Source organism: Amphiprion ocellaris, chromosome 20, assembly GCF_022539595.1.
Source record: "Amphiprion ocellaris isolate individual 3 ecotype Okinawa chromosome 20, ASM2253959v1, whole genome shotgun sequence".
Lineage (NCBI taxonomy): Eukaryota > Metazoa > Chordata > Actinopteri > Pomacentridae > Amphiprion > Amphiprion ocellaris.
In genome coordinates this window covers 10,374,617-10,391,850 of record NC_072785.1, presented here as the reverse complement: position 1 = coordinate 10,391,850, position 17,234 = coordinate 10,374,617, and the positions used below count along the sequence as shown (strand labels likewise).

Below are 17,234 nucleotides of genomic sequence, written 5' to 3'. Positions count from 1 at the left end.
AGCAGCATGGTGGAGAGGGGGCTGGCAGGCCGCATATTTCAGCCGAGTGTTCACAGAGAGGCTTTCTGCTCGGCCATGTGGACTCAATGATGGCGTCCAGGGGTTTGCTGTGCTCCTATGAAATATTAAATCTGCTCGGCCCCTAAGTGCAGACAGACCACCTGCAAGCAAGCGTGGCGTGCAGCGAGTCCAGCGATCAGATGTCCCTCAGCAACACACATGCACAAACACGCACATGTACGCTTGAGAAAAAAAATACACTCTCTCACATCCCAGCCTTCACATGCTCACACTAATGGACGTAAACACAAGCAACAGAAAACAATGGAAACGGTTCTTTTTTTTTCCCCTGTAGAAATTTTGTGGCTCTTATAGATGGAATTGCTTCAGATTTTTAAGAATGAGAAATATTTTTCCTGCTAATTTCCGTGTGCAAGGCTTCTCTAAAGCAAAAGCAGAGAACTCTGAAGTGCAAACAAATCAAAATTATAAAGGATACAGCATAACTTGGTATGATCAGAGTCCAAACAGAATCTTAAGCCTACTTTGAAGAGCAGCCAGGAGGACAACGGGTGCTTGTCGACTGTCGTCCCCTTCAGGGCCTCGTTCATTTACACGTTGTGCAGTCGGTCCTCAGCCTCCCTTCTGCTCCACCAAGACATCCCTGCCTGTCCAGATGTGCAGCTGTTTGTGTGGAGCAGTGGAAAAAAGCAGATGGCCTGCACGTACACAACAGCAACAGTGGGGGTCGCCATTTTCTACACAAAGTGCTCTTGAGGAGTGAACTGACTGCTCCGTTAATCCGATTTTACTCTCAAACAAGTTCAAGAAAAGTTTACTTTCTTAATCCTTCACCACATAAAGCAGAGAAAGAAAGAAATGTGACAATTACTGTTATAGTTATGATAAGGTGGCAAATGGTGTTTTCAGGGTAGATGTAAGGGATTTTGTGTTCAGTGCATTTGTATTGTACTCAGGTTTGTGATTAAAGCAACACTATAAACACTAGTTTGCAGCCAATTAGTTGTTTTTAGGGTGAGATTCAGGATAAATGAAAAAATAAGATTTATGATAACCAAGAATCAATAAATAAGCAAGTAGCACTTATGCACTGCAAATCTGTTGGTTTACGTGGCATGCATGGCACTAAAAAACTCTGTCATTATTCTCAAAATCTGCTTAATGTTGATAAAGAGTGTTGGGAGATACACTGCAGAACTATTCACATGCAAAACAGTTGATTTAACTGCAACGGTTTATGTCACCTGAAGACACCTTAAGAAAGTATCTTTTATCATTGAAAAAAAATCAATGAAGGTAGCAACAAGGAAAAAAGAAGCAACTGTATCTATACTAAAGAAATCTATTTTAAAACGCAAAAACAATTCTAAAACTATTCAGATTAGGACTTTAAGCTGCCTCTTCAAATGTTGCCGTTTTTCTCAAGAACTCATTCCAGTTTTTCTTGCCAATATGTGCTTAAACAACACTTTTTTATTCTACCTGCACTTACTAATAATTCTGTGAAACCCTTTAGTTGACAGTGCTTTCTGTTACATGCAATCTAACTCATGACTGAGGCTCCTCCAGGCCTCTCATGTGGCTCTTTCTAGCAACTTCTTAAGCACTGGTGACATCATGTGGCCAGTTTGTGTCAATGCGTCACTCATCAAACAAAATGTATTTTTGGTTGTTTCTCTAGTTGTAGTCGGGAGGCGCCAAACCCCAGCAGTGGTCCATCATGCTTTCAGGATGTTTGACCAAAACAGCCGCTGTTGGTGACATCCTCATGACACAAGTTGCTGATGTCACTGGCTGAGTCACACACAAGGCTGCTGATAACAAGCTGCAGAGGCACTGAATGAAAATAAATCATACCAGTGTAGCAATGCAGTCAAACTATAAACACAATATGTTGCACAGACATCACTTCAGAAATCGGTTTATTTCAGCTGGAGATTCTCCGTCTTAAACTTCAAGCCAACACCTCTAGTCAAATTTATGAAATTGCCATTTCAATTCATGCAATGTAAAACAAACATAGTAACAGTAAAAATAACCTAGTTAACACCATCCAAGTGTTTTTCAGCTGTATGCCAAATATCAATTACATACAGTCAGGTTCATAAATACTCATACAGTTACATAATTTTGTTCTTCAAGCTCGTTCAATCTGAAATAATATACTGACATCAAACTACACTGCACATCACATATTGCTGTAGTTAAAGCAAAGTACTTTTTCAAATAATGTCAGTTATCTTTCTGCTTTGGTGAAGGCAGTTTACTTTTCTGGATTCGATCAACTTGATATTACACTTTGTCCTTTTAAACTGGTATTGTAATTTTGGTAAGAATGCAAAGATTAGCTTAAAACTTCTTGAGCATTGTGCGTCCAATAACCACGTTCCTTCAGATTTTTCTGTGGCAACTCAACCACTGCTTTCTTCGAGTCGGATTTCACAGCAGATAAAAGGAAAGAACATTAAATGTAGTGATAAAATCACACTCTGCATTTTACATTCGGGTAGAGCAAATACTGGTAAGTTTGACAAATTGAATGCTTCAAGTTGACTTCAAGTGTTCATCTGAGAGAAATCAAATTATTTAAGTATATCTAATTTCAACCAGTAGCGTTACTATTACTTGTGAACTTATTCATTTGCATTTTACCAGTAAAGCTGTTAATTTACGTTGGTCCAACAATTCCCTTTCCAGCATTCCAAGCCTCAGCTTTAATTCGAGTAGGTTTACATCGATACAGAAAAAGCATAGCGATACAGCCCTGTTTACACACAGTGCACCCCTTTCAAGGCCTCAGAAATAATTGGAAACCTCTTGGCGAGCTGTGTGCAAATTCAGTGGTAGTTCATGCACAAAATAGCTCATGCGTAGGTTAGGAATGACAATCCAGTCTCATATTAAAATGTGTAATAGATATGTTGGTTCACAGCACAAAACATATTAGTTTCACAAAAAGAAGCTCCAAAATTAGGAGATAGCTACAATGATTGTAGAACATTTAATTTGTTTCAGTTACCTTCTGAACTATGTTTTCATGAACTATCTTGGTCAGAATTCAAAACTCTGACCTTTATGATGTAAGTGATGTAACTAATTGTTGAAATAGCTGATCATGTCTTTTTTAAACTGCACTATAGTGTGATGCTTATTTCACCACAAAGGGAAACATTTCAACAACAAATCAAGTCATTTTTTTAAACTAGGGTGTGTCTCAGTAACCCCAGTAACCACGTCAGTATAGATTGAAACCCTTTACACTCATATTGCAGATACAAAAACACATGAATAACACATAATCTATCATTTCAAACAACACACGTCTCAATGAAGTATTTAAGTTTTATTTGTAGCACACACATTTAGTTAACTTTTGTATGTTCAGTGTTGGTTTTTTTTAAAGTTGTACTTATTATTTTGTTGTCTTACCAGTGCTAGAGTATCTGGTCCTCTGCTACTGTGGTCATCTCTCAGGTTTCTATCACCTTTTGTTCAGTGTTTTGGAAGTCTGTTAAGAGTTTGTTTGATCCATTCATTTGGTTTGCTCTGTTATTTTGTTGCTTGTAGCCTTAGTTAAGTTCTGTTCTTTTGACCTCGTTTATGGGCCTGAATTTAGTATTGGTTTTTGTAACTTTGTCATTTTTTGGGGTGAAATTAAAGCCCTGTCCTTGTGCTTTGCAGCTCGGTCTCTCACACGGTAAACACTACATGGGAGCAAATGCCCTCAGCACTGAGTTGTTCGGTTCCCAGACGGCCAGACAATTATTGCATCTCCTGTTCTTTCTACCCACATTCCTGCCTCTTTCTTTTGTTAGTGTCTGAGGGCAAAAATGCTAAAAATAATCTTTAAAAACATGCCGGCACAGTGATTGTTTGATGCTAGAAGGCACATCATGCATGAACTATGCCATGGCTGAGCATTTCCTCCTTGAAATTGAAGAGTACGAAAACATAATCAGACATCTAGGATTTCATACATACCAAACCAAATTAAACAAACGTGTCAGCTTGCAGGGTGAGGCCTTAAATATCACTACTCTTCCTCAGAATCAGTTTCTTGTTCGGACACGTATGGCTGAATTACTGGCAGGACTACTCCAGTGTTGCACCTTACTATTGTGTGGTGTACAATACTTTTGCAGTGTTTGAGCAAAGCTGTTGGTGAGCTGGTGTGCTTGAGCTGCAGAAGGTAGCACATTCTAATGGGAGCAGCAGTCTAGAGTTATATCTAAGCCATTTAAAGGCACAAAGGGATTATTTTAACTGAGAAAATACATCTAAATGTGTAATTCTGATACACAGAGGTGACTTTTTTTAGCATTATATCAACACTTGCAGAGAGACTTAAATGAAATAATGTGTTGTATAGCTGTTATTATGAATGAAAGCGAACGTAGCACTTGTTCTCAGTTGGTCACAAGGTGGCGGTGGAGACCTGCATGCATCCCACCAACAACCTCTAAAGCTGGAGATTGTCCTGTGCACCTGCCTCCCTTGAGCCAAATGTACAGTACACTGCGTGCAGGGAAAAAACGCAACTGAGCAGTTTATAAGGTGTGAAGGTCAACTATGTGCTGGAGGTCCTGACCGTACCGTAAACGATCCTGGAAAATCCTGCTTACTAGGGCTCCAGGACACAATTTTGACATTGATCAAACAGCTTGGAAGGACAGTGTGTGCATCTTTGGTGCATGCATTGCTTGAGATATTACAATAAAAAGGCAAAAACCCCCGATGTTGTTTCTGCTGCTGCTGCTGCTGCATGGCCCTTCATTGTGACTGAAATATGCAGACATTCACTTGCCCTTGGAATATATTTATGAATGAGCCCAGGCAGCAGAGAAGCTCTATCTCTGGTCTCCTCCTCATTTGGATAAATGTCACGGCTCACCTTACGGGCAAATCAGTGTGTTTTTGTCATTCAAGAGGAGGTAGGACTGTCATTTTGTTGCCTTGGAGACTACAAATCAATAGCACCGTGCAGTGTCATTTTGTCCATTTCCCAATGAGTAGACTCGGTGGCTGCTGTCGTCATCGGGGCTGGGTAAGCGCGCTCTGATTGGCTGAAGCCGTTAATGAGCTCCCATTGAGGATTTTTTGGCTCGTGTGGAGGGGAGGTGTGTCCCTGGCTGCAGCAGTACACGCCTCTTGCATAAATGCTCCACGCAGCTGTGGTGCTGATCAGACGCACCAATTTGGTGAGCTGAGCTGTGCGCACCGATTACTTTGCAAAAGACACTTTCGGGTTTTTTTTCTCCCGTCCCTCCTCCGGTGAAAACAAGACAGAAAAAGTAGCGAGAAGTCAGTGGCAGTGATCAGACCCTCTCAAAACCCCTCAGCAGAATTGACAGCAGGTGTGAATTCATGTCTGTATTTTCCCCGCACATCTACTGGTGAGTACTCGCGTCTTTTCACCTGTTCACATGTGTGAGTAGGAGTGAGCTCTTTGTTTGGCTCCTGTTTTTATGAATTGATGAACAGAACTACCTAAATTAAATATCAAACGTTCTATTTGTTGGTTTGACAGGCAAAAGAAGAACAGTGACAGACTCGAGGCCTCGTTGTGGTTTATTTTGCTTGGTGATTTCCCTCAGAATCTGCCACCTTTTTTGTGTTTGCTACACCCACTCTTGTTTCCTTTGAGATTTTCTGTGGGGTGTTGCCCCTGAAATTTGGAAATGTCAAGGCAGGCAGATTGGAAAAAAGAAAGATCTAGGTCTCACCCCTCCTTTTATAAAATCCTTATAGATTCTTTTTGGCAAGAAAGCTGCTGCATGTGCAAATTTGGAAAGGTCACGGTGGTCACACGGTGTCCTTCTATTCAGTTCAATTCTATTCAAGGATAAATGAGCTCTAATCCCCTTTTAAATACTTTGATTCTTAAAACATTCTGTTGTGTTTGAATCGGGAAAGAAACTGCTTTTATCTTTTGGTGTTTAGTGCTGCAGGTGCAACGCAAGTAGAGAAGGATGTTTGCACATTATCTGCTACTAATATCTGGTATCCGTGTTGTTTTTTTCACAGTTGACTGCTTCATTCAGTCTTTGATACAGGAGTGCATCTTTGTTTGTTTGAGCATTTCTGCTCTCTTATCTGTCGAATGCCTTCCTTTCTGTAGAGAGGATATGCGAGCTGCTTTGAAATGTTGTTTTGCGAGCTCTGTTAAAACCTCAGCAAGCTTCTGTCGGTGCGTCTCTACCAGGAAGTTCAGAGTCGACCTCTTTACTGTAACCACACTGCGTTCTTGCCTGTGCTTGCTTACAGTTGGCTTTTGTTTCAGTCTTCTCTAGTGATGGCTATGTGAGAAATCTGAGAGCAACATTTCTCTTTTATAATAGTCTTTATTTATAGAGAGCTTCTCAAATGGTTACAAAATGCTTCACAAGGCAGCAAAATAAGCAAAAAAGGTCCTAAACTCAGCAGAATTTAAAAGATAAACAGTTTAGTAGCAGGATTGGAAAGTTTCTGAGCATGATCTAATTAGGATTTACATGCTTTTTCTGTCTCTATGTGAACAGGGAGACATTTTTCTCATGACAGTTACTGGATGCAACAGTATATGTAGAAAAATTTAGTTTCTAGACGCACAGGTTTCACTTCCACACACTACTGAGGTAACTGATCTATTATGTGTTTTCAGTAGCAGAGTCAACCCACAGGAATCTGGATACAACCCATTCATTCCTGCTCGCTCCTGGGGGTCTTACTCAGTCCTCCCACCACCCACATACCTGCAGAGCTGGTGGAAAGCGCAGCGCTGGCATGGAACGTCAGCAGCTTTACCCTGTCGCCGCACAGGCTGAGATTTATGATGGTAGTAGTAAGAACTTAGGGGGGTGGCACAGAGGAAACAATGTTGATAACGTGAGATTCAAATTCCCCTCTTGTGCAGTGGGATTGTTGCAGAGAACACTTAGGCTCCTGTCAGCAAAGAACAGTACAGATGAGAAAGGAGCTAGAAGGGTGTTTTTATAGTCCTGAGACAGGAGTATGAAAACAGTATCAGCCTTTGGGTATATTTAAAAGAAAGATTTTATCTGCCTTAAGTAAGGTTGGTGGTGCAAATGGCTATAGAGACCCAAACAAGTAGCTTGTGTTAATATGTGACCGCTGTATATGAGAGGTCAGAGTTGTATGATCAGGTGCAGTCAGTGTTTTTAAAAAAAAGAGACTGCTTCTCCACTGCATGTGTTTCTGCATGTGTCTACTTTTTATGTCTGAAGCAGAAAGTGTCACATGTTGCTCTGTGGTGATGCTGGGATGATTGCAAAACAACAATAAAAAGGCGTCACTGATTCATTTGGTTACACAACCGTAGCTGGAAAGATCAATGCAGATGCTAATTAATAGTCTGAGATGGTGTTGCCAAACAGCAGATATTTATATGAATCAACAACAATAATTTTATTTAAACTTTAGTTCTGGACACATAGCAGATAAATATGGACTCTGGATGGTACCTCCTATCCATCCATGCTGTAGCTGGCTGTAGCATTAAGAAGCTAGCAGGTATGAATTATATTTACTGGGTGAAGAGATTTACTGCCATCTGCCTCACCACCCTCACCCATTCGTATTAAAATGTGAGTTTTGCCTACAGAATCAGGCATTCTGGTCATTTTCAGTGTTTGGTCCAGTATGATGCAGCTGCAGGATCGTCACATTCAGATTCTCTTTGCACTATAAGTTGTACTTGGCTAGCTGTGGTTCATGCTGAACTTCTGTCAGATTTACAGAGTGGTTAATGAGGGGACTATTAACGTGTCCTCAAGGTATTCTAGTGTTCCACTCAGAGAGGGACATGTTGTTCATCCCTCCCTGACACTTGAAACGCTAATAGCCGTGACTGTGGTCGCTGCATGTTTGTTTCCTCCCAGGTCGACTTTTTACTCCTGCACCCCCACTTCCTCCTCATTGTGCCCCCTTTATGTTTTATTAGGCCGATGTTCTGTTATTCTTAGCCGAGCAGGATGTTTATACGGTCCAAGAACAGAAATATGACTGGCAAGGCCCGAGTGTTTATCTTTCTTTCCCCTCACTCCCTCCCTTCCCCTTCTCTCCTCCTCTGCTCAGGTCTTCACTGTCACCGTTCATCCCTCTGTCTCCTCCTCTGCTGCTTTCTGCATGCCTGCCTCACCCTCCTCTGCACCCCACTCAAGGATGATAGAAGTTCTAGAACAGCCCCGGTTGACATTTTTCCATGTTAAACCTTGCATATCCTTCAAGCCTCCTTTTTGTGTGTGTGTTTTATTTCTGGATATCCGGCTATTGTTTCGGCCAAGTATGGCGTGCTGTCTGACTAGTGCAGGAAAGGTTACTCACAGTAATTCAGTCAAAAGCTTTTGAATTTTAACATTTTCAGAGTCCCCGTGCACCCTGCTGTGAGGTCACTGTTGCCTTATGAAAGCAACAAGAGGTGTGTGTGTGTGCTTGTGTGTATAAATTTAGGGACGGAAAAACTGATAAATTGCTCCAGGGGCTAATGATCTCCTGGAATTGAGTGACTCACGTCACATGATTCAGTCCTTCTCAGGATGATTTTATGTAAATTCTGCTTCTTAGTTTAGACTACATGAAGGCTGCAATATATGGACATGTTTGCTCTAACCAGAACTATACAAGTCAAAACTTCACGACTCAGAGTGCTGGTGCACAATGTGGAGGCCAGAAATCCTGGGGGAGGAATCATTGAATTCACTGGAATGAGTGATCCTGTATGTGCTGCTGCTTCTTTGAAAACTTTATCATTGTCCACTTTAGGAATTAATCCCCAGTTTATGAAAGTATTGTTTTTTTTATCCTCTTGTTTCATTTTGACAGTATGCCCAACAAAAAACGTTTGTCAACAGTGAAGCCATTTTTCAATTTAAACCTGGAGCTGGAGCTTTGCAAAGATTATTCTCTTGGATGACTCATACAAGGTGCTTTGCTCAGAAATCCCACAGAATATGTTTCATGTCGTAACTGCAGATGAAGTGGGAGTGATGTAGTTTTGCCGCAGTTTATTTTGAAAGATACTACTGTTTGTGTAACTTATCAAACATTAAAATGATTTAGTATCTTTTAATGTTATCCAACAGACATGGAGTTTTGTTAGAAAAAACTGTAGCACATGATAGAATTGAAAGCATGCTTTACATAACAGTCTTGTATTTTAAACCCATGTTTTTTATCACTACTGTGATATAATTTGTATTTTAATTTAAAATTTTTCTCTTTTTTTTAACATTCTACTGTATCTAAAAATAAACATTTAAAATCCAAAGTAGGTCAAGCAAAGCCTACACATCTCTTCCCGAAAAACAAAACAAGTCCATTGAATCAGATAATGTGAGGATGTGAGTGAGCTTGTCGTGTTCTGTTTTCTTTGTCCTATATAGTCAGTGACCACACAAACCACAAGCCTGTGGCCACTGACCACTAGGCACCGGGCTTTAAATAGAGAGCGTGAGAAGGCCGCTCAGCTTCTTGTCTCAAGACAGCGTCTATGTCAGTCCCGGGACGTGCTTCAAGTCATTTTTTTATTTTTTTAAAGCTTTACTACAACAATGCTGGATAGTGAATGCACTGAGGACGGATAAACAACCTCTTGTTACTTTCATCTAAAATGGAAAGTTTGGCCAAGCTTTGATGGAACTGAGTGCATCAAGTTCCTCCTCAGTCAAATACCACAACACGCCCCCAGCACGCTCTCACAATGACTGTTCTCTGGTTGCTAGTGCAAGAGCACATCATCCTGTATTTAGAAACGGCCACCTTATGCAAGCCACATCATGAGCTGTGCAGCTTTGCAGTGCATTAACGCAGTTGCGTTGTAACCAAGAGTAGTATAAACAAAACTGTCATGTGCAGGGAAATAAATCAACCACGGCTTTCAGACTTCGGCAACTTGCAAATGAATTGCTAGCTGTGGTCATTTTTGGTTTCCTTCTTTTGTTACATGCCATTATAGACAGTTTTTACTTATCCTGACCTTTATCTGTTTGTCCTTGCTGTAAACAACCTGTCACCTAGTATATTTGGTACAAAACAAACTGGAATCCTATTTATATTAACTCCTTTTAGTGTTTTGTACATTTTCTCTCGGGATGTGAGGCGGAATTTTTGCTGCTAAACGTATTTGCTTCTTGTCTTCAATCTGCTATGGGCATCACTGCATCTGATCACATTGCCTCTTTGTCTCTTGCAACCCTACAGCCCAGTGTTTGTGCCCAGCCGAGATATGACTGAGGTGATGATCAGCAGCACCCCCATGGAGGACATGAGGCTCAGCCCCAGCAAGGACAGACTCTCCTTCCAGGTAAGACACGCATGCATGACAGTAGGTGTTCCTCATAGTCAAAGAAGCTTCCTCAGTGCTTCAGAGATTAGGCAAGACTTCTTCCTCGCATTTGGATACAAGAGTCCTTGAAAGCTCTTCAAACTAAAAACTAGATCCTTGCCGAAGAATCCTAAACACTGGATGACGTAGCATCCTAGAAATACGCCACTGCAGGCTGAGATTTCTGAACAACTGGTCTAGTTTATATGTAGTGGGGAAAATGTCAATATAATCATTGTATTTTCAATGCAGAAAACCCCTGTGCCCCAAGCTAAATTTTGGTATAAAAAGACAATAATTTCTGAACACTGGTCTTGTTTTTCACTAGGAGCATGAAAATGATTTACAGATCTAAGTTAAGTGCCAACTTGCAGTTTTAATGATTAAACAATGAAATTAAAATGCTAAGAAAACATTACAACAAAATTCCACATGCCTTGTTTGTCTATGTTGGAAAAAAAGCAGATTATAGCTGTGATAGCTTTAAACATACTGAGGAAACGCATGCAGTGAAAATTATCATTTAATGCGGACTGTCACAAAATGAAACCCTGCAGATTCACAGAGAAGCAGCCATCAGGTGGATTTGACAAGTTGTTGCCAGGGGCTTTGTTTTACTGTCAGCTCAACGGTTCCGTCTTGGAAACTAAACTCACAGCTGCGTGCTTGTTTTAGTGTCACAGTTGTACCAAAGTGGGGAAAAAATTAAAGAACTCTCTGTTAAAACTTAAACCATCTAACTGTTTGAAAAACATTTATTAACCCTTTAAAATTATTTATTAACCCTTTAAAAAAACAGTTCTTGGCCATTTTCTGATCCTTGTTACTCATAGCTAGAATAAAGAGAACTCAAAAATGTCTTCTATGCTGTATGTCAGTTATAATGCCATACATCCAAAGAAACATCAGTTTAATTTCTTTGATTATTTATTTTACAAAAACGGAAAAAACAAAACAATGGAATCAACATGTAAAACATTTTTCCAAGTTACCACAGATGTTTCCAAAACTGTGGGGAAAAAAATGGTGACTCAACATACTAAAGCTTTTTGTTTACATATTTGTTTCCTATCTGCTCTTTGTAAGCACAGCCTGCAGTTCAACCAAAAATCCCCTGAGAGTTGCAGAATGTTATTATTGCGACATGTTTATTTTTAGCAATTTTTAAAAATTTAAACGGGTATAATAAAGTGATTTTGATGAAATATCAGGATATTTCAGGATATTTTCCCATCAAATCTTGAGTCACAAATGAGTAGTTCAAGATCCCTGAGAAAGCTGAGAATGTTAGGATTCTTTGTTTTTACGGTTTCTGACTGACAAATGGTTTAATTTTGGCACTTTGTGTAAAGACAACATGCCATCTCATCCAAGATGAGTTATTATAAATTCATTATCCATACAGAAATGCATATTCAATACATTTAGAACTTTTACACAACACAATGCGTATGTTGTATGCAAACAACGAGTCTGAGAGGATGTAGACTGACCCAGAGGAAAGGCTGGCTTCCTCCCTCCTCAGTTCACACCCCAGCTGTTAGTCTGTCTGAGAGGATGAGAGAAATGAAAGGAGGGCAGGCATTCGACTATTTTTTTCCCTCTATTCCCAATCTGTCCAATGTCCCTGACTCTCCTTAGAGAATCACTGTATGAAGCAGTGATGCTGCTCTAGTCACATCCTCCATTACAAGTTCTGATGACTCAAATTATGTGACCATGAAGTTCCAGATGCACTAATAAAAAGGTATTGAGATGAATGTGACCTATGGAGCTAGAAGAGAAAATGAGAGAATGGATGTTGACTTACCAAATTACCGTATCAAAAGGCAGTGTCATGATTCAGGCCCTTCCACCCGACTACACATGCAAGAAGAACCTAAAATAGCCAGCACTATGCCTGGGTGATGTGTCGTCACTTCCCGTCACTGGAAGTGAAACAAGTTATTACATGTGTTAGCTATGGGTCCAAAGGCAAGGTCACCCAAAGCCCAACTCCCCTTGGTGCTGACGCACAGTTAGGATTCGTGATGCAGGCCAGAAATACAGATACACTCAGGCATTACGCATAAACACAGATCAGCTCACACACAAAATTATACCTCTTGGCATGGTTCTGTATGCAGCTGGCTTTAGAAGAATGTAAAAGCCACTAATAGACACATACATGCCTTCATAACACAAGAAAGTCTCACATTCACGAAGCATATTTATAGCTTTTTGTCCTTTTCCTCCCTTCTCATCTGTCTCCTATGGAATTCATGGAGACTTGGACACAGCTGGATCCCCTCTATCTCTTCTTGTCTCTCGCTCTCCTGCCTCATCTAATGCTTTCTTTCCACTCGGCTCTTTGCCCAGACAGCGACATCGCCCCCACCACCCCACCCCTCAATGTCTTGGAGTGAAATATGCAGGTCTAAAAATATTCATCCACTTTATCCAAACAACAGCAAAAAAGAATGCTGTTCTTGGACCAGGAGTGGCAGGCTTTTTTCCCTCTGGGCCATTTCTCCTGTTCCTGAGAACAGAGAAAGTCAGAGGCTGATGTCCAGTCTTGCCAGGACAGGGAATGCATGTAATCTCTGTTGTCAGAATGTCTCTCATGCCCTTCAGTTCAGATCCAAACATTTGAGCATGGCACGCTGCGTTTATAAGCAGACATATCGGGCTGGATTTGCAGGTAACTCGACCGATTTCATGTTCTTTCCTAAGCCTTTTTTCCTGAATGCATCATGTACAGTATTGAAAGGCTGGCTTGATAGTCTAAATCACATCAAAGCTGATCTTTCACCTTTTTGTATTTTCTTGCTTTGAATCAAAATGCTATGATTATGCTTTAGTATAATCTTCTGAGTGGAGGATGAGTTCAAAAGCAGCTGTGTGGCACAATGCCTCACTAGAGATGCCTCACATACCTATTAATGCAACGCTTGCTTGTGCAGTAATTTTACGGTGCCTAAATATGCGGAAAGACGGAACGGGCAAGAGCAGGTATCCCACTGGGATGCTGGGCAACCATTTCCCATCACAGATGTTTAGTCTTCACATCACTTCCTTCATAGTTGTTTAGTATTGTAATGGTGCCTGCAACACTTCTGCGAGATTCAAGACCCAAGTTCTGGTAACCAACAGCCATTTGCACTGATCAGAAATGTGCTCACAAACATTTTTTTGCCTCAGAGGTGGGACAGCTGACTCTAGTATCTTGAAAGAGCCAATCCTGCTTTTTTACGACTAATTTTGTATAAATGATTAAATCTTAATAACAATATGTTCCCCATGTGTTTCTCCTTTAGATATTCCCAGACCCGTCGGACTTTGACCGCTGCTGTAAGCTCAAAGATCGTCTACCATCCATCGTGGTCGAGCCGACAGAAGGGGAAGTCGAGAGCGGGGAGCTCCGCTGGCCTCCAGAGGAGTTCCTGGTCAGTGAAGAGGAGGAAGAAGAGGAGGAAGACGAAGAAGAGGAACAGAGTAATGGCAGCATCCAAAATGGACAGGCGACACAGAATTCTCAGCACTAGAGGCTGTGTTGGATCCCCCTCCAAATTTATTTTTTGTTTCTATCTGATTGACTTTTCTCCTTTTCACACACTGGTTAAACTTCACCTCAGCACTTCAGCATACTGACACATTCAGCGTCCTGGGATGCCGTTTCGTTCCCCATGACACCAAAAAAAAAAAGAAAAAAATTACTCCCACCAGAGAAGCAATACACACATGCACTCTTTCTCACACAATAATTTATCCCTCTGGACTGCAAATCCATGTAAAAGATCAGAACCTAACCTGCACCTGTTTACCACCGCTTGTGTCTCGGCCCGAACCGGATGTCCTGTTGGACGGTGGCAGCGCAGAGCTCCATGGACAGGTCTTACTCTGCAGGGGAGCTACTGCTGCTCTGTGCTTTACTCCAAAAATGGCTGGCATCATGACCCCAGAGACTTAATACGTTGCATTCAGAACTATTGTGGTACCCGTGGGAATTATTGTACAGTGCACTGTCCATGTTTGTGTTCAGTTTCTGGATTGCTCTGTTAATTATTGTGATTGCCACTGCTGTCTGTAGATTTGTCCGTTTCTGGGAAGTGAATGTTTTGTGACTTGTCTGGGGTTTTTGTTATTTTTGTTTTTTGGAAAAAATGTGTGTTTTTGTGCAAAAATGTTGCTATTTTTTATTTGTCTGTTTTTCCCCTCACAGGATTTGTCTAAATGATTCTTTAGTAACCTTGTGTCAGGCATTCACAGTTTTAAAAAAAAAATATTAAAAAAAGGCAGCCTGGATTATTTTACAGAAGTGAGCAAAAAACAAGAGGGGTGAAAAAAATGGCATGCTGTGCAAAGTACCGGTGTGATAAATTAATTTACAGGCTTGTTATGCACCAAAGGCAGTGTTGTGCTATGATCCTCCCATCACGTTGGCCTCCTTGAAGCCTTATGATGAACAGTAGTCGGATGACGAAGCAAAATGCAGTGATTGAGGATAAAATGTGACGCAAACAGGTTATTGTTTAAAAGAGAAAGTTGAATGAGGATGAAAAAAATGTAACTTTTGAAAAAGCACTTGATAAAGCAATGTACAGGTCCAATGAAGGATGTGTAAATACTTGTTCCCAGTGAGCCAACCCCTGAGGCCTTGTAGTGTGCTGATCTTGTTTCTTTGGGTTTGTTTTACTCTTTAGAAACACTGAGCTGTACATGTCTGAACTGAGAGTTGCCCGTGTTTCCTAGTCTTCCTGTTCTTTTTGAAAACGGCCATACTTTTGAAGTGCCGGTTGTTGAGAATTTACGCCTTTGGACAGACTTCACAGATGAGAATACAGGAAATTCCTGAACCAGTACTCTTCATTCACATTTAAAATGACTTCAGATGTTTGCCAACATAGCTGTTAATGGGAAATTGTATTTGTTCTCTGGTAGCAATATCTTTTTTTAAAATTTTCCTTTCATGTAATTTCAAAAGTGGCTCTCACTTCAACTTACTGTTTGTGCAACAAGTCTGTGGAAAAGATGTCATTTTTTTTGTGTACAGTCTGATGTTACTGTTATAGAAGCATGACTGAGATGTCTTTTTTTTTTAATGTAAATTCTCATTTGAGTGGCATTAGGGCTGTGTACAGAACATCTCTCTCTTTCTCCTGTCTGTCACCTGCAGGTCCCACGTTGTTTTTGTAAAGCTCAGGGAGATTAGCCGCCGTCTTTCTCTCTTTTTTTTTTTTTTTTTTTGTATTTGGATCCCTTTTTTCGGTGACAATTACAAAAGCTGTAAATAAACATTTAAATTTGCTATCCCACTGTGTGCCTCTGCTGTAAGAATAATTAACTTTAAAGGGCTATTTCCATTTTATGATACAAGATGAAGTAAATGGGTGTTTTACAGGGGTAATCCTCCAACACTACTGAAATGGTTTCCAAAGAGACTTTACTTCTGTGTTTACTTTCATTTTCCTTTATGCTAACCCATCCCCCCTTCTCACTGCCTTTTCCCCACGTACTTCACCTGCAGTGGTTACAGAAAAGCAGCATTATTTCCTGCTCGGCATCCTTCACATATTTCTCTCTCTCTCTCTCTCTACGAAAACAGATGCGTGTATCGAATACATCCATGTATATATAGACGCGAGAGCAGGCCACATGTTACTTCCTGTCTTCAATTTGCACACAAATCTACCTCCTGGTTGCTGCAAAGTCTCATTCTTGAACTCTGAATAGCTTTCATTTCTAAGTTCTTAAACACAATGTTAAAAGTACAAGTATGGGGAACAATGGTTTGACCTGCCAATCTTTAGAGGCTTTTACAGTTACAGATGGACTGAACAGAGTAACAGCCTGTGGAAGCAACTCCTCACGCTCTCCCCATAAACACTCCACAATGATACAATAAAATGTGGTTCAGTGGAAAAGCTCTAATGGGGAACTGGGGGATTTACGGGGAATGAACAGAAAGCTTTCTGATCATTGGAAACTTCTCAGGTGATTTGCTGCTATGTTACTATATTAGTGACCCGCTCGGTCAAGTTTGATTGCTGAGAACTGGGAATAGTGCATCAGAGTTGCTGCAGTAGGGCCTTTGGAGGCCAAGGGCCTGATAGATTTGCCAAGGTGGTACTCTTAGGACCTTACAGTCACTTCCTGGAAGGGGAACAATGAACTTCCATTATGTCCTGCTTCCTTCTTCCTGGAAAAAATGGAGCATAAAGAGTTATTAATACCCTCCCAGCAGATAATGGTGGTCGGCAGCACAGTGTGCGTCTGGCCCAGGCAGCCGGTGTCTCGTTGTGAGCAGACTACAAAACGAATGTCCTTTCTTAATGACTGCTCCTTGATCTCAGTGGAAAAAGTCATGAGATCATGGAAAGAAGAAATCACAAGACGTTAGAAAAGGACAGTCCTTAGGGAGGCTGAGTGAACTTGCATCCAGCTACACAGCCGTGTGACGTCAGCCAGAGACCTCTGAACTTTACGTCGTATTTCAAATATTGCTGGGGAAAGCTATATAGTTCAGTTTAATAAAGAAGATCTTCTGTCTCTGAGGCTAAAGGAGATATGAAAGGGGGCCTTGCAGCATCTTTCCGTAGCATTTTGACATTTTAAGGTGCTCTTATCTTTAGCTGCTTTCCTTCAGCCACTTCTCAGCTGATTAGCCCTGTAAAGAACCTTTGCAGTTTACGTAATGCAATCCTGTGAACAGAGTTCCTTTTGCTTCTTCAGACATGACTGCAAAAACAAAACTGAGATTGGGAAGTGAAAGAAATATTAATAAGGCTTGGAATTTTTGTTTTTTTTATTATGTAAGATTTTTTTTTCTCTTGACTGCATTCACGGTACTATCTACCAGCTCCTCAAAAGGTCAAAGTTTAACTGCAGGAATTTTTAGCTGTAACATTTCAAA

General features: G+C 40.7%; 1 protein-coding gene across 1 annotated transcript; it reads left to right on the top strand.

Moving 5' to 3' along the window:
- Window positions 1-5,196: 5,196 nt before the first annotated feature.
- Window positions 5,197-15,634, top strand: lbh (LBH regulator of WNT signaling pathway). The gene is made up of 3 exons (XM_023277392.3): window positions 5,197-5,414; window positions 10,219-10,321; window positions 13,639-15,634. Exons 1-3 carry the CDS (start codon window positions 5,386-5,388, stop codon window positions 13,864-13,866), a joined length of 360 nt encoding a protein of 119 aa, XP_023133160.1. The 5' UTR covers window positions 5,197-5,385; the 3' UTR covers window positions 13,867-15,634.
- The last annotated feature ends 1,600 nt before the right edge of the window (window positions 15,635-17,234 follow it).